Source organism: Sardina pilchardus, chromosome 3, assembly GCF_963854185.1.
Source record: "Sardina pilchardus chromosome 3, fSarPil1.1, whole genome shotgun sequence".
Classification (NCBI taxonomy): domain Eukaryota; kingdom Metazoa; phylum Chordata; class Actinopteri; order Clupeiformes; family Clupeidae; genus Sardina; species Sardina pilchardus.
Genome location: NC_084996.1, coordinates 33,081,155 through 33,106,827, shown reverse-complemented (window position 1 = coordinate 33,106,827; position 25,673 = coordinate 33,081,155). Strand labels below are relative to the sequence as shown.

Genomic DNA, 25,673 nt, shown 5'->3' with positions numbered 1-25,673 from the left:
GCAACTGTCCACGTATGTGGACGTTGCGCAACAGAGGAGTTAAATGGCCAAAAATGAGATTTTGTAACTAGGACTTTTTTTTTTTTTTTTTTTTCAAATATGATTTTAATTGCTTTAAATTACAAAGACACAAACATTTGGTAAACATATTTATAAGTAATGACCTAATTACATGTGGTAATGCCAAGGTGGTATGGTAATATGGGGGTAATAGAGGGTTGGGTGGGTAGTAGAGGGGTGGGTATGAGAGTACTAGAGGTGTGGGTGGATTAGTAGTAGAGGGGTGGGTAGTATGGATGTAGTAGAGGGGTGGTTGGGTAGTGGTGGTAGTAGAAGTGGGTAATATGGGGGTAGTAGAGGGGTGGGTGAGGGTCGGTGAGCAATAATGGGGGTAGTAGAGGGGTTGGGCGGGTAGTATGGAGGTAGTAGAGAGGTGGGTGGGTAGTATGGGGGTAGTAGAGGGCTGGGTGGGTAGTATGGAGGAAGTAGAGGGCCATAGTTTCCACATTTTCTGTCATTACATTTTATCCTTTTTTACCCCTTTGTTGCGCACTGTCCACATACGTGGACAATAACATAACTTCTATATAAAAGCATATTTTTTAAAAATTCCAACTGATTTTCAATATTGGGCTCATATAGAGTACTAAAATCAATACTAAAAAAATCTAGACACTTTTTTTCATAATGCGTGCATGAAAGGGTTAAAATGCTTTTCAGGAAACACTGGAATAAAAGAACCCATGAAATATGTACACAAGGATGCATGCTTTTTAAATATACGGTATATGTGTTAATGAAATGGATGTGGAGACTGCACTGAACTAGCAGTGCTCTCTGGAAGTGGTGGCGAGTGAGGCCCCAGCGCTGAGGAAAAAGCTGCATTTTTAATGGCCAGCCCAGTGGCTCCCACTGTGTGCCCACGAGATATTAGTTTAAATTAGAATCCCAGCCCAGGAATGTTGGCCGGAGGAACTATTTGATAATGTAGCGCTTGGGGATATAATATGCATAAACTTTTGGGGCTGGGGATCTTAATGCTTTGATAACACCAGGAAATTAAATGCGTGAAATCTATTAATGAGCATGGGGATGTGAAGGCTTACAGGCTCGGTCAGTCTGACCAAAAATTACATGTGCTTCTGGGAGACATAGTGAGAGAAGTCTCAGGTCAATACGAATCAAACCAAGTCTATATTACAGTACTAAGAAATCAAACAGATTTAGGGTTTTTTTTGCGCTCCCTCTCTCTCTGTGTGTGTGTGTGTGTGTGTGTGTGTGTGTGTGTGTATGACTACTATGAACATCTGTCAAACATTATTTCGGTCCCCTATAAGGTGTTGAGGCTGGTTGTAAACAGCGTAGTTATTTTGCATTCCTATACATCTAACAATGCACTAAAAGGCATACTAAAAGGCTCCTCATATAATAGGACTGTGTTTGTGTATGCTGGTGGAATGTGCAGGAATATTGTCAATCACAACAAAATGTGTGTTTCATGTAAATGAGGTTGAACAAGGCACACAAGTACAGTGATGATTTTGTGCAGTGAACGCTTTGTGCATTGTGTAAATTCAACTGCATGCTGAAAGATCCAACAGCTGAGATGTCTAATATTCTACTGATTGCATTAAATGTTTGTACATATATATAGTGAGACGCAACTATGCCCGAACCAGAGCAGTTCAAACCGACCGCACCAATCAAATTGTCTGGGTGGACTTTATACGATAATGGACACATAAGCAATGGTGCCTATTCTATCATCGTCACCTTAGTGCGCTTCGGTTGACTTTGTTTACAACAAAAAGCCTGTCGCTACAGAAGCTAGACATTTAGATTACGCTGTTGCATCTATGGTACAAGATATTGACAGCGCAGTAACTTTACAGCTAAAAAAAGATCAGAAAACAGCGTTAAGCTATTTGTCATACATCAAATGTGCCATCAAAGTGACAAATCAGTCCATTGGCAATACCACATAAATGTTACAAAATATCACTGTAAAGAGCTGTTTAGACCAAGGATCATAACTATAACATCAACGGCAAAAAAGTATCATTCTACCTAATCTGAATGACTACATCCACACATAAACGACAAATAATAATAGCATGAAGAACGATACTATTGGGCATCCCTTTCAAAGCAATTTGGAGAACGATAAAAAGCTGACAGCCAAACAGAATCCATCCAATTTTAGCCATCAAATTCATCAACACATAGAGAGACTATCCTTATCGTTGGTCAGGGACGCTTTTAGCGTTACAGTTATCTTTATCGTTATCGTTCCTGATGTGAACGATCCTTAACTTTGCCATGGTTTCCCCATCTTACACAAACACAGCACATTTCTCCTCAGTGAAAGGGTTCATCATTGCTTAAAGCACTGGCCACGTTTTTACAGTTTCCCTCATTGTGCTTGCATTGCTGTTTATAAAGAATGAAGCAAGTAGCATGATGCGCTTTGAAGACACGACAGCCTCCTATTTTTATTCAGCCTCAGCACACCCATTTACAGGTGGGGCGCCACAAAGTGTCTGCCATCGACGTGAAAGAAAAGAACAATTGTCTTTTGTCTCCTCCTTCTGACATTGCAATATGGAGCTGGGATTGCATCAGGGCCCTGTCTTAGACATCAGCATCAGCAACCAGTGAGCCCTGCTGTGGCATCTGAATAAGGTCATGGGTTCTCATCTCATATTACAAGTCATGTGGAATGAAACCGGTGAAGGTGTTGACGTCCACTCAGTAGCTTGTCTGTGGCAAGGCTGAGGCCATACAGCAGGACCTTTTGGTAAATGACCTGAGGCTGTGTTCTTTTCAAAAGACTGGACCTGCATATTGGTGATTGGCCTGGGAATGCCTGTGGGAATTAAAGCAGTCAGGTGCCTGCAGACCCTCACCCTATATTGTCAGATCCAGATCAGCCTAAAGGACCAACAAGATATGGTGACTCCTCTACAACATTGTATGAAAATGAGAAATAGCTCCGACCAATGCGGGCAGACAGACAGACTGGAATGATTACACTACTGGGAGTGAGGGGATCTGGAGCAACCTATATTAATCATACAAAACCCATGCTGCTACTGCTGCAATCTTGTCCTCTAAGCTTCTGAGATAATCAAAGGTTATGTGCCGTGTTTGTGTAAAGTGCATTTAAATACATTAAATGTTAAGGTTGCTCGCAGGTTATTTATTTCTAATGATTCACCTTGAAAGTCATTTAGGTATGCTTCTTTAAGTTGATTGATAATTCTATGACAAAATAGTGCAGATGTCAAATTAGTGCAGTATTTTACTATTTTTGCTTTATGTATGTAAACACATTTTTGTTTGCCAAATAAGCGCTTCCACATGAAAAGCATCTTGGTGGCATTTCAGATATCAGTGTTAATTACTGCAGTGTATCCTTTGAGCTTTGCATCTCCCTGTACTTCACACATCTTATTAATGCAAATTGAACCTTCGGCTGACAGGTTCCTGATTAATGCACTTTGTCAGAAAAAGGAACGCCTTAGAGTCAATGCCAATACACAGTTTCCACCCCTCTCTACCCCTTTCTGTCTCTCCCTCTCTCACTCTCTCAAACGCACATATTTACACACACACACACACACACACACACACACACACACACACACACACACACACGCACACTCACCCAGTACACACACACACACACACACACAGAAAGAGAGAGAGAGAGAACTTCCACAGAAACTTTAAAATAAATGGAGGCATTCTAATAAATTGAAGGTTCCAAACCACACCTCCTAACTTTGATGCTTTTTATTCCACTTTGTATTCATCTGGGGGCAGCTCAGATCCCCTTTGGTATCTGTCTGTCTAAATTACCTTGCGAGCGAATTGCTCAAAGCCATTTCGCAATGCTATCTGAACAATGGATGGTAATGTTTTGACTATAAAGAAGCACTTACTGTAATATTATTGGTCTTTGCTGTTCGATTCCATCCCAGGGCTAGTTCAACAATAAAGACTCCAAAAAAATGCTGGGCTGCTATCTGGTAGGAAATGGATTTGTTGGATGGCGACTGTGCTGGTTTTTCTCTCTCAGTTCTGCCAGCTGAAAAATGTTAATGGCAAATAAGGTGTCCCATTTACCTTGCATCTGTTAAAAGAGAGACATTAAGGAATTTGTCACATTAGGCTGCACGGGTTGGCAGCCATCACATGGAGCGATTTAGCCCTCTGCCACGGCATTTGGATGTGGCCGACAGCACCAGGATGTTGGCTCTTGCCATTTAGGCAACATTAACAACCATATGTGTGTGTGTGTGGGGGGGGGGGGGGGTGGGGGGAGAGACACGTTAGCAATGGCAGGTAGCATGAAGCGATTTGTGTCCTCAGAGTGACAGAGTCGGGTGAACAGTGGCCCCCATGGGAGTGTCTATGGGAAGTGCTGCTGAGCCACCAAGACTGCATGGTGTAGTGATTTCTCACTCACTCACTCCTACTCCTACTCCTACTACTGCTACTGCTACTCAAACATCCCTTAAATGGCTGTGAGTCTGCGCGCCTTGCTTGACAAACAGCTCACCCACGGTTCTAATTTACCTGCTGGGACCTGGGGATCACTTTGAAGAGAAAGGTGACTGTTTTTTCCCTCCTCTCTCTCTCTTCATCCCTACCTTTTATTTTCCTGTGTGGTCGTTAAAAAAGTGCAGGGCCTGGTCTTTTTTCCCCTTTTTTCTTTTTCTGCCAAGTATTTTTAAAGTGAGAGGAGAGAGCAAGTGGACGTCAGTGTGTGTGAGTGTGTTTTACCTCAGGCCGCTCCCTGCCGAGAGAGTGGCCGTGTAGTCAGCAGTTCAGCAGGAAGTCCGGCAAGGCCACCTCAGAAGTGGCTGTTGCTGCCTGCCACTTACTACTGTGGAGTCCCCTACACTTTGGCTCTGGGTTGTGGGTAAGGCACTGCCCTCCAGCCAAGTGAAGGTCATGCGCTGTCCTAATCGATCTGCTGCAGCAGGATCCCGTTGTTGTCCAGGATGTACTTGCGCTAGATGGCCTTGGCCCGCTTGAGCTTCTTCTGGTCGTTGCCATCGCTGGCCTCCAGCTTGCGGAAGCCGCTGCAGGCAAGCCAGAAGTCCAGCATGTCGGCGCAGTCCTCCTGCTTGAGGAACGTCCTGAACAGGTGAGACAAATGGGAAAATAGATGATCAGTTCCTGCTTCATACACAACCTGGATTTCACCACCAACACACCACATTTTACTTCTACTGTTAAAGCAGCACTATGAAGCAGCTTGTAACAGTTGGAGGTATGTTTTTAATGAGCAGTTTCTACAGGGTTTCTGTATGCTTTTTAGGAATGCACTAAGCTGTTTTTGTACCAAAACTCTATCTGGCTTCATTATAGCTCAGTCCACTACTCCCTCTCTGTCTTTCCCCCACATCCTGTCTCTCACTAATGGCAATTTGTGCTCAACTTCTGTCTACTGTCTCTGTCCCTCCCTTTCTCTGCCATGGCTGACTGCTGGGCTGTTAACCTCTCAGGGAGGCCACTGGCCGCTCTCTTGACCCGCGCACTTGTCCTGAGCAGACATGCGGCGTGAGAAGATGACAGAGGAGAGAAAACAGGATGTGAAACAGGCCTGAGGAGGAGAAAAGCAAGAGTGGGCCTCATGCTCGCCGCTCTGTCTCTCCCTCTCTCCCTCTCTGTCCATCATGATGAATCACTGCACTCGCTCATGGAAGACCTACTGTGCTATGCACAGAGGGTTAATGAGATCTCTGTACTGCTTCTGCATTCGGTGTGTGTGTGTGTGTGTGTGTGTGTGTGTGTGTGTGTGTGTGTGTGTGTGTGTGTGTGTGTGTGTGAGTGAGAGAGAGAAAGAGAGAGGAGGGGGGTTGCTCTTGTCTGAGTCGAAGACTGAGTCTAGTCCTGTCTTGTTTAATCCTACCACACCAATTCTATATCATGTGTGTGTCTGTGTTTAGCTGGTATCTATTGTGTGTGGTCATGTAAAAGCTTTTCCATTGGCTGCCATCAAACAAACCTCAATGGAGTGTAATTCCGAGTTACACTTTAAAGTGTTTGTCAGAGTAAATCTAAATTTAATCTCAGGTAGGAGATTTCCCCACAAGCCCTGCAATTATCAAAGTTTTAGAGATGTCACCTCTGTAATTACATAGAGATAGCCCAACAAGCTGTGGCATTTTAAAGGTGTTCTGTCTAATGGAAAATTTCTCCTTTCCCCTGAACCAGAGGACTCTAGTGAAAGAATCGCTTTTTCACAAGCGTAGTCCTGCCTTTGTTTTATATTTTATTTCATTTTATTCCATGGTCTTTGTACAACTGGCCCTTAGTTTCTGCAGGCACTCTGTGGCTACCATGTAAAAAGTGTTCCAAATGCACCACCCCAAGCTGTATTATTATTTTTCACTCTTAAGAATTGCTTCAGGTTACCATGAGGAAGTGGGTGCCATGAAAGAGCCTATCCGTGCTGTGTTAATCCCCCCCCCCCCCCCTCCCTCCACGCCATTGTTTCATTTCAAACATCCAACCGACTGGCGTTTGGCTGGCGCTGGCGCCCATGCTCGTTTGGAGCCAACATGGAGGAGTGTAATGATCTCCCTGGTGAGGTCAGCAGCACAGAGAACCCCCTCCTGACACAAGACATGGCTACAGAACACAGTGTAACATTTAAGCCCTTTGAGATTGCCAAGAGCTCTGAGAGATCAGGCAGCCTTACACCACTCTCCAATTTCTCTGTCTCTCTCTCTCTCTCTGTCTCTCTCTCTCTCTCTCTCATATGCGTTTCTCTCTTTTCTCCCTTTTCTCTGACTTCTACCTTCACTTTTGCTGGAGATAGCAGGGCTTTGGGGTTTTTCCCTCTCCCTCTCTCTAGCTGAGTGCAGAAGAGAGAAACAGTAAATACTTGAGGCTCTTCTACTGGTCTGTTTTTAGAGGTGCCCTGTCAGTGCACCTTGCCTGACCTCAGCGCTTACTTTTTACTCACAGTCGGTGCGGGTCATTCTTTCCACAAGCAATTTGGCAAGAGAAAATCAAACATATGCATAGTGTTTGCATCTTCTTCGGCCCAGGATCCATGATTTAAGTGAAGACTGGTAGATCCTTTTGAGAATGTGTATTTCTTCTCAAGCAATTGAATTGCAAGTAGCTTGTCATGATGAAGGGAGTAAAGAAATGCACAAACCAATGGATTCCTAGTGTTACTCATTTTTATGGGCCACATGAATTTGTGGACAACGTGCAGCCTTCATCCTGGGTTCAGTCAGATGCATGAATCATGAATGTAACTTTTTGCATTGTTATTCCGGGCGGCCATGCTGCTTTTCTGGAGTGCCTCTTCTGATCAGCCTGGGTCTGGAGGAGCATGAGACACTAATGTGTGTTGATGAGCAAGGGCGGGATGACAAGAGTTGAAAGTTGGAAAGTTTTTTTTTCTTTTTTTCCCTTTCAGAGAAGCACAGCTGTGCAGTCTGTCTGCACCCTCTGAAGTCAGAAAGAGAGCCCGGCTCTCCTTTGTCATTCTTTGGATGGCCATTGGCTGCGCTTTTGTTATGTTCAGATGTTCCAGACCGTTTTGCCAACCTGATTCCTTTAGTCACTTGTTCAGAAAAAAAGAGATCGAGAGTATTAATCCAACTAATTAATTTGTCCAAAAAAGCAGTTGGTGTCCTCATTATTTTATCAACGTGGTCGCTCTAATTTGCATTATGTATACACATTTCGCCACAAATTGGCGAACTGGTTTTAATTTGACGGGGCCAGGTGCCAATTTTTTTGCATTGAGCAGCGCTAAAGTCTAAAAGGAAGCTCTCTGGCTCTAATTACGCTGCCATCAAAGCAGTGGCGGCGCTCCTCATCTCCACAGATCTGTGGGCGAGGTGCAGATGGGTGCGCGTGACCCCGTAGCCCCCGCCAGCCTCCGTGCCTCTCCGTCTCCCCCATGCCTCGCCATGATTAAGTCCTTCATCGGGGGAAGAGTCTCTTCACCTGTGTCTGAGTGTACATTTGTCACACGCAATGTATTAACATCCAATTAGACACGTGCTTACACCTGGCGTGTGGAATCTCTCTCCAGCCACGCTGTGCAATTAATGAAACAAGGGCAGCTGTGAAATGGGAGGGAAAGCATTGTCTGGAATGTGTACATGTTTGTATGCTTGTGTGTGTGTGTGTGTGTGTGTGTGTGTGTACATGAGCATTTAAGATTGGGCTCATGCATGTCCACGCATTGTGGATGTTTTTGAGAACATCTTTACTCACATATTATCTGCAGACACAATGTTGTGTGTGTGTGTGTGTGTGTGTGTGTGTGTGTTTGCATCTCTCTCTCTCTCTCTCTTTCTCTCTCTGTTTGCTTTCTTTTTATTATCTGCAGACACAATGTTGTGTGTGTGTGTGTGTCTATACGTGTGTATGTGTGTGTGTGTGTGTGTGTGTGTGTGTGTGTGTGTGTGCGTGTGTTTGCATCTCTCTCTCTCTCTCTCTCTCTCTCTCTCTCTCTCTCTGCTTTCTTTGTGTGTCTATGTGTGTGTGTGTGTGTGTGTGTGTGTGTGTGTGTGTGCGAGGGCAAAAACCAAGGCCATACAAAGCATTCCAAATGGCTACTGTTAGAGTCTGTGTGAAATGTCAGAGTGAGTCTGCGTTTACGGGCAGCTGTCTGCCTCTCCTGGCTGGGTGATTGGCACCACACTCGGAAAAGGTTACCAGGTGTCAGAAGCTGTTGAGGATGACTGTCTTCCTCGACTCCCAATCCTCAGCCTGTTTCCCACATTGTCGGGCAGACGGCTGGCTACGCAGGTAGAAAATAACCTTTGTTGTAAATGAAGTGCAGGTCAAGGCAGCGGGGGATCAATAGCAGCAGTGACTGGGGGTCTTTAGGGCCCCTAGAATCTGTTTGGTTGTGTGGAGAGACAGCGAGAAACCCCTGTGATTGTGAGCATCATTGTGCAGATGGTGATCCACTGCATAGGAAAGGAACGTAGGTGTCAATCGATGAGATGAGCACACATGGAGGGAATGCCAAGCAGCCCAAGTTTCACCACTGGGAGAGAAAGAGAGAGTGGAGAGAGGAGAGAGGAGAGACGAGAGTGGAGGGATGGGGGGGGGAGCTGATAGGGGGAGGGGGATAGTCAGACCTGAGAAAAGTACCTCTAGAGTTTCCATTTTTAATTAGCTCTTTGTGCATTGTTCATTAGTCTCCTGTGTTTGGCTAATGCAGTATTTCACAGACTGCCTTGAACCAACAATGGCTAAAAAAAAAAAGATCCGCTTTTTTCACCTATTCCCATCAAATGGTAGAATTACAAATGCATGAAGTTGCACATATGTAGTCTTTTTTTATAGTTAGGGCAGAGTGGGGAAAGCGAGAATTCCCATATCAAATGCCATGTTTAATTTAGTCACTAACACTAAGCTTGATACTGACATTTTCAGCAGTGTCATATTTATATTGGATGCCCTCAGTGCAAATGCTTGATGGACAGATCCCAGTGCTGGTTTCAAAAAGCAAGTATGGCATGTGGCCCCATACCACTTGGCCCTATGTAAGCACACATATAATAACCTACATTATGTATGCTGCTACATTGTGTCAAATCTTTTATGTAAATGCTTTGAGTAGTGCTAGATCTGAAAGAGACCATTTCTGCTATCATTTTCTATCATTGTGCAATTATTTTTTGAAAAGGTCTTAAGTCATGAAAGACACATGCTATGCTGTATGCTTCCAGACAAGGTTGTGAATATGCATCTTTTGGGGATTACTTAGGCAAATAGTGAAGACTCAAAGGTTACATTTTCCCCTTCTGTCTCTAGGTGCACTATATTCAGACTTTGAACTTTCTGTTTTTTTATCAGTGGAACATACTTAAAATATGAAAGTATCTGCAACCGTTCCACTGCTCCCCTTCTACACTGAAGTAGGCTAGATGGTACTAGAGCAGAGTTCTGCTTTGGAGGGGGAGAGGAATGAAGTGCACGTTTGGAACACAGAGAGCTTTCCTCTGGGGCGCTCTTTGGTTCTCTGAGTGAACAGTTTTTTCACTGTCTTCAGTCAGAAGAACACTGTAGGGAAATCAGTCCCCGATGATTTCTCCTTCCCAAACACCCAACCATTACATGACGCTCCCATCTTGCATGACCTTTGTGACAAAGGTGAGAAGCAAAAGAACCCTTTTTAACGGATGTATGGAGCGTAAAGTATGAATGGATGTGTGGAGGAAGGAGAAGGACTGGAGCATAGGGTGTAAGGGTGGCCGTTTGTTTGTTGTGCTACAGACATTCCTCCAGAGTGTGCAGCAGGGTTAAGGTTTGTGACCGCAGGGCTAAGTGCAGGGCCAGTGGGGGGGGGGGGATCATTGGCCGCAGGCTAGAGATAGATCGCTGCTCTTTAATCCTCCAGAGCTCCTGCGCTGTGGACATGTCAGCCCCAATCTGGAGAGGCAGAGCGCGCTGCTGGGATAGCGCTCATGCTGGAGGTGGGGGCATGGTGGTGGGGAGGGAGTGGGGAGGGATATCCCCCACAAACACACACATCCCCCTCCCACCCCCCGCAAGGCAGCTATGGTGGAGGCTGTTATTTGCAGGCGGCCTGCCTGTGCCATCCTCCATAGCCCTGGGCCCCGAGAGAGAGAGAAAGAGGGAGAGGGAGAGAGAGAGAGAGAGAATGAGAGGAGGCGGATAAACAAAACAAAACATGAATATGGATCAGCCATATGACACACACACACACACACACACACACACACAGAGAGAGAGAGAGAGAGAGAGATGCTCTGAGGGAGAGGGACTCTGTCCCTGTTTGTGAGCATTTATGTGCGCCCTCACCAAACAAGAAGTGAGAGCCAACCTCTGCCCCTGGGGCACACAGGCTAGAGGATGCATTGACCCGAGACAGAGAGAGAGAGAGAGAGAGTCACATAATGTATTACCCTGCCTCACTTGGCAGAACAAGTGACAGAACACAAGCGGGACAAGCCCGATGGACCGCCCCCCTGCACCGCACCGCACCGCACCGCCCCGCACCGCTGCCTGCCATGCTCAGGGGAATATGCTCCACCCTCTCTGCTAGCTCATTCGCCAGCACCTGCCACCCACGGCTATGCTAAACGCACGGCGGCCACATCACATTGCTCCACATGCCTACAATACCCACAGCCATTTTTGAATGGCAAAAACTGGCCTCCGTGTCTCAAATGGGATATTCTGAAATCCTCATCATACCATTAGCATACCTTTCATAGACAGTTCTAGATGAAGCGTGTTGTTTTACAATAATGTATAGTTTCCTGTTGGAGGTTTCATATTGCTGAACCTGGCCTGTGCTACACAGTTTATCCATATTGCGCAGCATCATGGTGTCAGTGACCAATCATCTTGTGGCATTCAGCTGGAAGCATCAAAGATTAATCACACCACATGTCATGCAAATGAGTTTGGATAATGAATGAATTTTCGAAATGGATATTTACCGATTTATGTAGCGTCAAGACAGCATCCCTACTGATGATGCCAGAAAGCAGTCCCGACAACAAGCCCAAAGTGAGTGAGTCCCAGAAACAATACAAAGCTTCACGTTTTTTGAGGTTCAATGAACTTGATATGCCAACAAGGCACGGCGTTGACATTATTAGGTTACTTCAGAGTTCAGACACAAAGTTGCAAGTCACTTTGTATGTTACAAGTAAAATTCAGGATTTAAAGTCAGATAGATAACTGGTTGTTATTTCATGCATTCTCTGGCATTTGAGCCTCTGGCAGCTAGTGGTAAGCTCCCTTTGATAGTCGGCTAGTTAATGTTAGGCTATAATAATATAACCAACCACATGCAACCGCGTTCCTGATGTAGCCTGAAATAAAGTTTAATTTCTCATAATTAGCTCACCAATTGGGTACCAAGTCATCACAACTAATTGTGGATGATGCTACAGTACATGGCTTCACATATGGTAGAGACATAATAAAGTCCTTAGAGAAATAACTGGGCAAGTTTCCTCTGCCAGGCTAGCATATGAAATGCTAGAGGTGGAGTACCCCCTCTCCTTTGCCCTCAGAATGCTAGCACAGAGACGCGTGCACTATAGCTCAATTAGCTTAAAGGTGTAGGTAGGCTAGAGCATTCAGACTAGACTCCTGCACATATTTCTTACTTGTTATGGTGATAAGGCCATACTGACTACATTAACTGCTGACTACATTTTTGTTTCCTCTTAATTGTGATTTAATGAACTTTATAGACTTCAACCATATGTATTCCTTCTGGAGTTAACAATGAACTTATGATTGTGTGGCCTATAAGAGTGATGCCCTTGGTACCATCAAATGGTATAGCCTATAGCGATGTGGTCAGGACACTATACTGTACCATGGTCCGCCTTACCGGTGACTGAGTTGTGGCCTGCATGATGGATACCCACCTCTTTATTTTTTACCACTACACCCCTGTGTACGCCAAGAGTGCTTTGACTGAAAGAGAGCCCATCACATGGTGAAATCAAAAATCCTTGATTTCTGCACCCTCTCTGGCGAAATTTCCCTGGATGTTGCCAAGATGGTATCAAAATCATCAATCAAGTTGGTGAAATTTCACCATGTGATGGGTTCTCCAGCTCCCATCACACACATCTATGAGTACTTAAATGCAAATGAGACCTGTTCCACAGTGACATGCAGGTTGTGTACAGCTGTAGTGAAGTGCAATAAGAGCACATCTATGGATGATCAATCATCTCATCCATAGATGAAACACCCACTGCCAACAGCTTGCACTAACAGCAATGCTAGCACCAGCACTGTACCAGTACATAACCTGTACATAGACACTAGACACAACTAAGAGAAACTTGTCAATCAGTACAAATCAGTAGTGGTGAATCCCCTACAACGCAGTTATTGAGGTTGAGTGGATCCGTACTTGAAAGGCCGGGGTCATCAGGCTTTGTCACTCGTTTTCACCCCCCCCCCCCCCCCCCCCCCCCCCCCCCCCGCACTTGCACAGTGAGCGAGCAAGCACAACAATGTCAGACATCATCCTGTTGTTGTACCTAATGCCAACTGTGTGTGGTGCATTTCTGCATTTTTCTTTTTTTTTTTTCCGCCTGAGCCCTGTACATCTGTCTTCCTCCTGGTAGCAGAACTCAGACGGAACTCCTACATGTGCCTTGAAGTTCCACAATCCCCGGAGCAATTAATATTTCATGGTTGTAGTCTTTGTCTTTCTGTTGTTATTATTCTGACAATCTGCCGGCTGTTTAGTTGTATATCTCTGTGCGTGTGTGTTTTGTTGTGGCCAAGTCTTGTAATCCTACCTTGTGTTGTTTTAACTTGTGTTCATCACAGAGACTAAATTAAGGCCATGACACAGATTTACTGAGGAGAAAAAAACTAGGGCACTTGCAATCCAAGAGCCCTTTGAGTGTAATGTATGGGTCACACACACTATCCTGATACCTCATGCTTTATACTGTAATTCCAGAGCCACTTAAGAACATATGTTTCTCTCTCCTGTCTGATCACATGAATGTAGTCTACATTTTATGTTCATTACCCTCTGCTGCTGTTTGTGCTCTCTTCTTTGCCTTTGCTACCGGATAGTAAGCAAGAGGAACCGGGGCTCACATGGTAAGATATCCTTTGGGCCCCAATTGGCCCAATACGTACTTAAAGTAATGTTGGAAATGTGGCACTTTAGGTGTGAGAATGACTTCAGCACACTAGAACGTGTCTGGTCTGATATACTGTATACTGTTAGATTGTACTGTAAGATACTGTCATCTTTTCTTGTCCTGGTTTTAAATGATTACCCTTTACAGTGAAGTGCTCCCTGGTTATAATTTATGTAGAGATTCCCCTAACTACTGTTTGGAGAATTCGATTAAATGAATGCTTGACTGGCAGTACCTCTGATGCTGAAACGGGTGGCACGGACATGTGCTTCTCTCCAATGATTCCAAATGATTTATTTATAAGCTGTTTATGTCGTTAAATAATGAATGAGTGACTAATCTGCCGCTATTGGCAACCACAAGTTCCACATGGCGAAATTGTCTTACTATTGATTAGCGCTTGTCAGAGGCAGGCCGGCGGATTATGGCTGATATTCTCGCATGTTTTGTTCCGCTCGGCTGTTAGGGTATTTATAGCGTGACGGTAAACTCCCTCCTGGCAGGCCTCATCAGGGATTCTTCTAGAGTGCGATAAGGACAAAGCCATAGGGATCAACTCATTACCAGCAGTCCAGAACAATGACCCCAGCAACGACCAGTGCCAAACGCTCCGCATGTTATTTTATCTGGCTGAGAAGGCACCTAACTCAATTACATTGCAAGACCCTGCCAAGGAGGACGGTTCGAAAGATAGCATAACTTAATATTCATGCACTGATATAATTCTCCAAGATTAAAAGGAAAAATGGAAGGGCTGAAAAGTCTCCTGAGACCTTGCCATCCCCCCTTCTCCAATCTCCAATCCCTCATTCCAAAAAGATGAATCTGTAAAAATAATAATAAATAAATGACATGTTTAATGTTGAGCATTAAAATGAGGTAAGGAATCTTTTCTTCCCATTGCTCCCTGCGTTGCCAGACACAGCACAGCATCCTATGGCCTGGTATTTCATTAAACTGGTCCCTGGCAGCTTTTCATCACATTACTGGCAGCCGCAAAGAGTGATCCTGGATGACGTGAGTCGCTGAGTTGCGGCAGACACGACTTCCAGCCCGCCGCTCTGGGAGACGGGAGGCAGGCACACCTCGAATGATGGCATCACACCCAAACGCTCTTCACGCCTCAGACAGACAGCGCACACACACACACACACACACACACACACGCACACACACACACGCAGGCACCCTGCTCCAGCGCACAGCACAAAAGCCAGAATGTGGCGCTTCTAAAAGCAGCCGCACCTGCTGCAGCGCTGCAAAGAGCTGTACTGCTGCCAGACACTAAATAGATATCCGTGTGATCTCAGCTAGCTGTTTTAAGCCCCACATCCCCCCAGCTTTATGGGACCCCTTTGAGTCTTAAGACATAGAGGAGCTGGAATCCAAATGGCCGTGTTCTTTGCCACATCCTCCGACTGTATGGTTGCAGCCTACCTGCCGCTTAAAACTTCCAGTGTGCATTATTTCAGGATTTGTGTAGAATAAATCAAGTGCCTTTTAACAAAAGCCAAAGCGTGTTTGAGCACTTCACATTCAGCATAGTTCACTAGGTGCTTATTTAACTGAGAAAGCTGTCATGCAGAAACCCGAATAGCATTCACATATTGCATCCTAGGCAAGGTATTTCAGAAACTTTCAAAAGAGATTAAAAGTAGACAAAGTCTCGCAGTAGTTCTATTCGGTTACCTTTGTCAAAGTCAACATCAAAGGGTGGCTTCTTGCATTCAGCCCAGTGTAAAAAGCTTCATTTCCATAACATTTCAATATTTTAAGCTCCTCTCTAATATCCCTTCTTTGCACCAATGAAACTTATTTAATAGTCCCTCTTTAATTTTTTACAATTAGAATACAGATAGGCTTGGTTCGTTTTTAAAAATGTAGCAAGCACATTTTCATGGAAGAATGGTTGAGTATAAAAGGCAAATGAGAGAGGGGGAGGCAATGCGACCCTGCGGACCCAGTTTGGGCCTACTGCCAAGTGATCAATTATTCAGGATATTCCCCCTCCGAGGGAGGCAGACATAAAGCATGTCAAAAACAAAAAAAAGTGAAACCTACCCGCCAACGTCTTGCTTATGTCTTGCGCTTGGCACGGACTGGGCCAAGGAAGTGATCTGACATATTTAATAAGCATCTCTTGAAATGCAGCAGCACGGTGTCCAGTGTTACATCACCTTCTTGATGTTTTCATGTTGTGCTGAGCAGATACAGGACTAAATGGAGTTAGAGACGAGGCAGGCTGAGGAGAAGGCATGGAGAGATGCGCACTGCACTATTACTGGCCAAAGACTTTGAGGATCACAAACAGAAATATCACACTGATTGAGCTTCATGGAGAAGCAAAGTTTGAATGTACTTTTGATTATGTACAAGGTGTTAACACAAGTCTGGAAAAGAATTACAGTAACATTTCAGTGAAAGTCTTGACTGCACAAGATGGAAAAATCTCAACAAAAATGCATATTTTTGTAGAAAACCACAACAAATCAAGGTTTTCATCAGAAAAAAATCTGGATTTTTTATTTGGGAAAGGGGCAAGAAGCCTGATGTACAGTATGTGCAGTGGCAGTAGATGGCTATTATCTGCTCATATCCCCGTCTCTCCTGTGTCTCTCTCTGTGTACCTCCATTTCCCTCTCTGGCTTCAGATTCCGACGCTCCAGCTGACCCAGTAGCACCAGTCATTGTGATTCCACCTCGCAATAGCACAGTGGTAGCAGGGGTGAATGAGGCTACGCTGGAGTGCGTGGCTAATGCACGGTGAGTACTCTGTGTGTGTGTTTGTGTGTGTGTGTGTGTGTGTGTGTGTGTGTGTGTGTGTGTGTGTGTGGTTCTTCGTGTGTACATACATGTGCGTGGGTGAGTTATAATGGCTGTGTGAGTGTGTCTGTGTACCCTGTGATGATGAAGTGGACCTCTCATTTGCTTCCCTTCCATCGAGGAGGGCATCAAGTGATGATGAATCAGAATCATGTTCACATCTTTACTGTAGTGCCAAAACTGCTTACTGTAATGCTCATGAACTGCAAGAGTGTGTCTTTACACACTGTAGTCTGGTCACAGACTATCTGCAGATGCTCACATTATCAACACATCATCTGTTGACTCTCAAGGACAATTAATAGTTGAGTTTAAGGTCAGGGCTAGATTTGGGGATGTTCACTAACTGAACAACAATTATTTTAAATTCTGAACTTGAGTCTAAACAGATAATTTGTGTTGTCTCTGTGGGTGGACGGAATTAACGGAATTGGCTGTTGGTATGATACTTTATTGATCCCCAAGGGGAAATTCAAGATGTAACCGTGATGTAATGTAACGTACTGTAACTGGGTAATGTCATGTCATGTAATGTAATGTAATGTAATGTAAGTGGGTGCACTGTCCTGCACATGTCAATGTTTGCATGCCAGTGTTTGTCCTAAGTGCTTAGTGTATATGGAGACGTCCCATGTGAGATGCTGTAATGGTGCGTGTGCCTCTGCTCCTAAAGCCCCGTGGACAAGCTGAGCATCACCTGGAGACGCAACGGGGCGGAGGTGGCCAGTGGCGTGGGCTCCTTTGGCCGGCGGCTGACCATAGTGAACCCCACCTCAGCTGATGTGGGGCTCTATGTGTGCGAGTCCTCCTTACTGGACAGCAGCGTGCGTCCAGCAGAGGCCCGTGCCTATCTGTCCATCATAGGTAAGGCTCGGACAGCTTCACTCCTCTTCTCCTTTTCTCCTTTGCTGTGTTATGCTCTCTTCTCTCCTCAAACCTTTGTCTGGGCCAGTACATACGGTATGGATGTCTCTGTTTCTCTATTGGGTCTTCTTTCTCAGTTCCACCGTAGTGTGATCACTATCCTCTTTAATATACTCCTCCATCCATTCATTGAGCTGCACTCTGTTCTTTATTTTGCTCTCTCTCTCCTCCTGGCTACTCGTGTATTTCACCTCAGGCATCCACACACTCCTCTTCCCATCTTATATAGCTGCATGTCCACAGAGGCAAGCTATTTCTCTCTCACCCGCGCTCGCTCTTTTGCTCTCTCTCCCTCCTCCACCCTTTCCCTCTCTCTTTCTCTCTTTCTATCTTCCTCCCGCACACACTCGCTTTCCTCTTCTGCTTGCTCTCGCTCTCTCTTTCTGCTCTCTTTTTTGTTCTCAATCCCTTTCTGTGGTTCTCTTTTGCTCTCTCTCTCCCTCTGACTCTCGCTCTCTCCCTATCTCTCTTTCTCTCTTTCTCTCCCTCTCTCTCTCTCCATATCTCTCTCTCTCTTTCTCTCTCTCTCTCTCCCTCCCTCCCTGTAGCCCTGTCCCATCTGTGTAGTATGGCTGTGTATTCTCTTTGGTTGTCCCCACTTGTTCCCTCTGCTGCTCCTGTGTCAGTGTGAGAGTCGTGGCGTACTGTACTGTAGCTGTACTCCTCCGTGTGCCTGCTGCTCCTGTGTCAGTGTGAGAGCCGTGGCGTACTGTACTGTACTGTAGCTGTGCTCCTCCGTGTGTGCCTGCTGCTCCTGTGTCAGTGTGAGAGCCGTGGCGTACTGTACTGTAGCTGTACTCCTCCGTGTGCCTGCTGCTCCTGTGTCAGTGTGAGAGCCGTGGCGTACTGTACTGTACTGTAGCTGTGCTCCTCCGTGTGTGCCTGCTGCTCCAGCCTGCGCTGCTACACGCGGCTCCGACGGCTCTTCGCTCATGTAGCGCCGATCTGCTCAAAGCCCAGCGCACTCCCCCATCCTTTTAGAGCATAAGCAGCAGTAATGTCCTACATGAGCGCTAAGATCCCAAGCACAGCCTTACAGCTCTGGAGGCCTTACTCGTGTCTGTCACATCCCTCTTGCCCAAGAGAAATGGCTTCATGCTGGAGCTGCATGCTAGCATGGCTCTGAGAAATGCCTCTAGAAGCGTGTCATCATCCCCGTTTGGAGACGGTGTGATACAACTAATGTAGGACACACCCAGTGCAGCCAGCCAGCAAAGTTCTCTGAAAAGGCTACTGCATTGCTCCAAACAGCAGGACTTACGTGACTTAATTACCATATTAGACTGGTGCGTAATTGCTTTCCCTGAGATGATTTAATGTACTTGTTCGGTTTGTAGAGCAAATAATGTGTTCTGGGTATGTGGATAAACAAAAGCCGCCTGCCATAGATAGCTTTAATACGCTTTAATTATTAAATCAACATGTTAACAGCTGATTTAATGAGCCACTGCCTCCAGGTGTGTGCACACTAGTTTGGCGTGTAGCACGCGGGCTGGAAGGTCTGCGTATCAGTTTGTGTATGCCACACCTGGATAAGGATTAGCCACGCCTGGATGGTCCCATGTGCTGCATCCTTTATGCTAGCATGCTACGACACTCAAGCGCTTCTCCACCAAAGCATGTCAGATGGCTCCACCCGTTTTATAGGGGGAAAGACATTGAGCCAAACAACATATTAAATATTTATGGCTCATTTTCTCCATTCGTTAGTGTTCATTTATAGGCCAGGTTGACAGGTGTTGTGTGTATTGTAAGCGGCCAGGATACATATGTATTAAAGAGCCAGGGCTCTAACTGGATGAATGTGCTGTTCCTGATGCAGATTGAGGTGACAGGAAGTGATGAATGTGGGCTGTCAGTGTGGCATTACCCATAAGTCAGGAGCTCAGTCAGTGTTTGTGCGCTTGTCCGTACTAAACGCCAGGCCTCTAAATGTATGCATTTATTCCTCTGCTTATGTGTATATGGAAAAGGTGCTCTTCCGTTCCTGTCATCAAAAGATGTGATGGCCTGCAAGTTCCACTGCAGCAAGGAAACAAACAAACAGGGAAAAAATGCTCACTGCATATTCAATTCCTTGAGCTGAAAATCCCAGTGATGCTGTCTGTTTTGTGTGTCAGAGTTTTGCATCTACTTGGAGAATATCAAGCTATTGGTGCAAAGCAGGAATACCTTTTTCATATTGATTTTTATTTTTTTTTGTTGAGAAAATGATTTCAAGTAAAGACAGGATGGGAAGCAAAAAAGCAGCTCTCGGGATCTGTCCGCAGTGGAAGAGTGAAACGTGTGTACGATTACCTCTTGTAATTGACATAACCCTTATTGGAAGCCTGCACAGCTTTTCCTGGCCATCTGCTCTAGTTTTGCTAAGCGCAGGCATTAAAGACATGGTAAGTAGTAGAGAGAGAAGGTCTACTGTGTGTGTGTGTGTGTGTGTGTGTGTGTGTGTGTGTGTGTGTGTGTGTGTGTGTGGCCAGGGGGAGGTGCTGTACAAGCTATGCAGGCAGTATGAAGACAAAACTGCATTTATCTGTTTAACATTTCTCTCTCTGCTATTTATCACATCTTTATACCACTCTCTGAATTGTTGCATTTAAAATGATCTTCCAAACTGTAGTCTCTCTAGTCTAGAGCAATGGATTCTGCCTGTCTGTCTGGTTTTGCCTTAAAAGCTATGTCACATCCATTCCCATGAGAATGTCCTTGAGAGTGCTATTATTTTTTCAGGCTCATAGATCTTGGGAGTTATTATTTTGACTGTTTCTTTGCCTCTTTGATATGGGGAGGAAGACATTCCTGAAGAACTCAATCTAACACAAGCTATTCTTTTTTTTGTTCTCCTGTTCCTTCTGGCAGAGACGCCATACTTCACAGCAGAGCCCAAGAGGAAGGTCATCGGCGAGGTGGAGAGAACCGTCGAGATCCAGTGCCAAGCCAGAGGTCAGCTCCGATACGCTCCACCACGTGCATACACACACACACACACACACACACACACACACACACAAACACACACACACACACACAAACGTACGTACTCCCAGCAAGAGTTAAAGTAAAAAAACATAGCACACTTGAGCACATAACGCCTCAGTGCACTTCCATCACAGAGCTTATCCGAGCAGCGTGGCCTTTCATGCTGCTGTATGCACCACACAACACTTAAGCAATCACAACAAGCAACGAGGTGCTTTTCATGCCAATCGGCCTGCTCCCTCATGGGCCTTCACACGGGTCGCACACACCACTTTCTTTTCATCTTTTTTACACCAATTTCTACGACTTGTTGATTGCTGCCCAGCTCCCCCCTCTAATCAAGTTCTGAGCATAATCAAAGGCTGAACAACGAAAGTTTGCTACCTAATTTGACGGATGATGTCTTCAGATGCCGACTGGCGGCTACTGTCTCAAGAAATAGCACTGCGCTGGATGGCAAGCCCAAGCCATTCGATTTGAAAGATGTGCGGGAGATGTGAGAGGGCATACCCATTATCATTATATGGAGGGAGGGGAAAGGATAAAAAATGATATTGGCTTTCTGCCAAAAAAATATCCAGCCATGCTTATTTCAAGTCCAGTAATAGTGCTGAAATGGAAGGTCAGTCTGCCGGTTAGAAGCATATTTATGATATTTGTCAGTGTTGGTTCAGGTTTGGCTGAGCGGCATTTTTGGAGGGGGAAAAAATGCGTCCAGAGTTTTTGATGTACTGAGATAAATAAAAGTGCAAACTCACAGAGGGGTAAGGGGATCAGGTCTTCACATCCAGTGATAGTCTTTTAGTTGTCCAACCATATTTCTATAAGGAGATTAGAAATGGTTCCTTTGAAAACAACAAAAAAGAAAAAAAATGATTGGAATTTCTTTGTGGAATCAGTGCAGATGCTGCAATAAAGGTGCTGTTTCTATATTGCATCAGTATGACACCAATATGATGATCATTTGTCCTCATTTTGAGATAAAAGAAAATGATATCATAATAATAGTTAAGAAACAAGAACAAGAAGAGGATGATTGGATTCAGGTGTCAGTACTCTCAGTGATGTGTAGAACAGGGTTGTAGTTTTGACCCTCCCAAACCGAGAAGAGCTTGTCCTCCAAGCATGTCAGGCCATAAGCACATACTAGATGCAGTAGGTTTCAGAAAGAAACCGCAACGGCGAGCAAAGTGCTCCTCAAGGCAATATGGTTTTTGAGACAGTCTCCATTCTGTCTTGTGTGGAGAGGTAGCCCTTCAGAACCACCCGCCCCCCCTCCCCAGGGATCAGGGGACTAAGACTGATCTACTTACAGCCTCTCATTCACTCTCACAGATTCAGTTTGAAGCCCACTTTGAATATGGGGGGGGGGGCATTTCATGTGGAGTGCTGTTTGATACAGCATATATCCGTTCACTATAGGCAAAGCAAGCCTCAGTACATGAGTTTGAATAGTGTGGCTCCATGGCCCACTCCTTGTGAATCGCGGCGGAGCCTCTGTGAGTGATTATTTTCTCTGTCAGCTCTTTTAGCTGTTACTTAAGTCATTCCTCAAGAGTGCACTTTTGCTAACAGCTGAGATATTCTAAGTCGTGCGAGACCAGTTGAAGGCTTCCGTTTCAGGGTTTAATACTCGCTATAATCAAGACGTGTGGCTCTATCTGTCTGCTTGCCATATAGAATGTAGCTGGGAGCTGCGGAAGTCCTTTGGAGTTGGGGTGTTGTAAAATCTACTGTGGGCTTGAGTGTTTGCCGGAATCAGAGCTAAATGCCCGTAGGTAATGATCCACAATTAAATCCAGTATTAGTGCAGTCAGTTTGTTGAAAACGTCTGCAGTATCCACATGGGAAGGGAATTTGCCGTGATGATCTTGTTCACTTAGTAAATATTTGCCTTATGGATTATGAACTAGGTAATCCTCTATTTACAGGGTCAATAAATAAAGGGCTTGATTTGTTTTGCAACATTGGTTGTCTTCTCTCTCTCTCTCCCTCTCTCCATCTCTCACTCTCTCCCATCTCTGTTTCTCTCTCTCTTTTCAGGGGTGCCAGCGCCCAAGATTGAATGGTATAAGGATGCCGTGCCTCTGAGTAAGCTCAACAACCCCCGCTACAAAATCTCCAGCATGGGCCTTCAGGTCAGGAAGGTGCACCCCAGTGATACCGGCATCTTCCAGTGCTTTGCCAGGAACTCAGCTGGAGAGAGTCAAGTGCATACCTATCTAGATGTCACAAGTGAGTCAGATTATCCTAAATTCTCAGAAATGATTACAAATTCACAAATATCTATATAACGTGCTCTGTGTTACCAGCTAGTTGCTCATCCCCAACACTGTCAGTGGTATGACTGCTGTGTTTGATAAAATGCACATGATTTTGCTCTATGGAGATAGAAATTGAAGAAGTTCCTGAAATTTAGACAAGCAAAGGAAATAGCTGCTTTCAACTTTCACCAGCTTTGTTGCGTCTTTTGATCGTTGATGGCCATTTTGAGTGTGTAACCTCTCTTCAGGTGCTGTGTGTGTGAAACAATCTAATCAAGCACCGTAATTATACTTCAGGCTGACTGCTTGAGAATATATGTATTTTTTCATGCCAAAGCTCTTCAAAAGGCACCCATAATGGTTCTCACATCGAGTGGGGTACTTAACGCCTGCTTCATGATTGTCTTTGATTATATGCTGTGTCTGGAACAATCTCCAAGGACAGCAAAATACAGAGAGGCGAGAGAGTAACTGATACACTACTCTGAAGTCTAAGAGTCGTCTGTTTATGCCCACCTACACCACCCTCTGAACTAAAGCATGGAAATGAGTTGTGCCCTTATTTCTGAAAGCATGAAATGATACTGCAGCGTTGTCTGCAGCACAGAGTCTAAGTCATTGTATTGATCGTGCCTGGTCTTGTCTCAAAGCATCGATTGTGGATGTTGCACTGACCAGTGATTGAATTGAAGGGCTGTATTAGTCGTTCCCTGGGGCGTGTTGCTGCTGCCGATCTGTTTCATCCCAAAGTGATCAAAGACAAGTACAGTGAATTATTGCATTCCCTGTTGCAATTTCTCTCTGTATGTTGTCCCTTCACAGGAGCCTAGAATGATGCTTCTGTTGTATAGTAAATAGCACTAAGAGAAGAAAACAAGCTATTTGTCTCCCACGGATGTTCCAGAGGGTTCTGCAGATGCGGTTGCCTGATCTGCGCATGTGTGTCAAACAGCTAAGAATTAAAGAGAAGTCCATGTCTTCTGCCTGAAGAGGCCTTTTTTCTATTTGTGGGAGGACATTTAAGAAGCTTTCAGGATGTTGTTTGAAAGGCACTTCTAAGGACATCTCTCTCTCAGTCATTTTTGTGATCAGTCAGTGTGCGCGCACGCGCGCACACACACACACACACACACACACACACACACACACACACACACACACACACACACACACACACACACACACACACACACACACACATAGACTCATACTCACCCAGGACAAGGCTGTTCCTTCCTCGCCAAAGCAGAAATTGGTCGGTAATGGGCTTTATTCTCCCATCTTGATTACTTCAAATTGCCATGGCAGCATCTCCCTGCTCTGCATGCCAGCGAGGCAGCCTCTCTGCTCGGAGGGCCCCATCGGAAGTGCGCTCTGGCTCCCCCTAAATGGAGCCTTTCCTTCATTTACACATTTCCTCCCATTAAAAATGACCCACCAGTCACACAGTTTCCATTAGGCTTCTTCCAAATCAAAATAATTGGATTCATACGGGTTGTTTACGTGACTTGACGTGTGCATTTGTCGACGTGACAAGGCGATTTGTGTGGCATGTGGCTGATGAAAAAGAATGGAAATGTGTCATCGTTCCTTTAATGAGTGTAGAAACAGAAAAATGTTCCTAATTTCCAGCTGTTTTTGCACCTTGTGATCATCTTGGTGTCAAGAGAGAGAGTGCAGAGCACCCTCTTAGTGGTGCACACATCCTTTATTTGAGTGAACGTCCCATGTTTAGAACTGCCTACCATACAGTGCAGTAGGTATGACATGTAGAAGAGAGGCTCTGGGCCTTTGTTTGCCACTGCAGAGGTAGGAGCTGTCTCTTACAGTATGTTCATAAATCATTCATTTGGTAATGACTGACATTCTGATCTGGATCTGATGTGTCAGTAGTGTAGTGTCAGTAGTGTCAGTCGTGTTAGTGTGGTGTCAAGTCGCCTTCAATCTCTTCTATTCATGAACTACATTGTGAAGGAAATTCATCTATGAAAAGAGATATCTCAGTCTGCTCTTTGCTTATTCAGACCTGATCCACTCCTTGGTGTAGTCTTGGGTGCATTAGAAATGGAAGACAGTTTATTTGGTGGTGAAAATACAGGGGAAGTTGGAGAGGCTCTCCTAAACATCATTCAAGTCATCTTCTGCCAGGTGTAGCTGGAAGTGCCACTGTTTCACAAAAGTGCACAGAGCTTTTATATGCCAACAAAAGGAGCAATTCTTCCACTCCAAACTAGCCATCTGCATTCTTTTGGAGTGTTGTATTTTCCAGAACCCCAGGTGGTCGGGACTCTAAATAGAAGATCAACCACACAGATTTGCGACAGATTGGTGGCTTAAACTTACTTGCTGAGAACAATTCATAATTGATTTTTTTTATTATCATCATTATCATGGCTAGCTAATATCATCATTTGTCTTTTTATGGTCATGTGCATGACAGCTTGTCCTGACACCATTAGTCTGAATAGGTAGAGAGTGTGTGCAGTGCACTGAGAGAAATGGCACAAAACAAAACATTCCTGTGCTACTCGTGAACAAAGAGTAACCATTAGCAACCCGCCTGCTCAGTGTATTAGTGGATTTGAAGAAGGTGTGGTGTGTTTGTAGACACTGTGTTGGATTGGCGCTTTGTGTGTGTGTGTGTGTGTGTGTGTGTGTGTGTGTGTGTGTGTGTATGTGCGTGTGTGTGTATGTGTGTATGTGTGTGTGTGTGTGTGTGTGTGTGTGTGTGTATGTTTGTTTGTGTGTATGTGCTTATGCCTTGTGTGTGTGTGTGTATGTGGGTGGGCGGGTATCTGTGTGCGTGTTAGTACAAGTGTGTGTATCTGTGTACGTGTGTGAGGATGTTTGTGAGACAGACGTGTGGGCGGTAGTCGTCAGATGCTTACATCCCTCAGCCAGCATGTGTGTCTGTGTGTGTGTGTGTGTGTGTGTGTATGTGCGCGTGTGTGTGTGTGTGTGTTCACCCCATGCAGGCATGACTCCGGCGTTCCTCAGCCCGCCCTCCAATGCCACCGTGACCGATGGG

General features: G+C 45.1%; 1 protein-coding gene across 5 annotated transcripts in view; it reads left to right on the top strand.

Annotated features, from left to right (window-relative positions):
• The window catches only part of sdk1a (sidekick cell adhesion molecule 1a), a 229,814-nt gene that overhangs the window by 129,573 nt on the left and 74,568 nt on the right, over nucleotides 1-25,673 (top strand). For 3 of the 5 annotated variants that reach the window (XM_062532945.1, XM_062532948.1, XM_062532950.1), the window contains exons 6-11: nucleotides 13,588-13,614; nucleotides 16,310-16,421; nucleotides 17,155-17,345; nucleotides 20,262-20,345; nucleotides 22,425-22,616; nucleotides 25,621-25,673. The exon at nucleotides 25,621-25,673 is cut by the window's right edge and continues 64 nt beyond it. In XM_062532945.1, coding sequence (XP_062388929.1) covers nucleotides 13,588-13,614; nucleotides 16,310-16,421; nucleotides 17,155-17,345; nucleotides 20,262-20,345; nucleotides 22,425-22,616; nucleotides 25,621-25,673 — 659 coding nt within the window. The remainder of the gene's footprint in view (nucleotides 1-13,587; nucleotides 13,615-16,309; nucleotides 16,422-17,154; nucleotides 17,346-20,261; nucleotides 20,346-22,424; nucleotides 22,617-25,620) is intronic. The other 2 variants (XM_062532947.1, XM_062532946.1) reach the window with 1 other exon arrangement.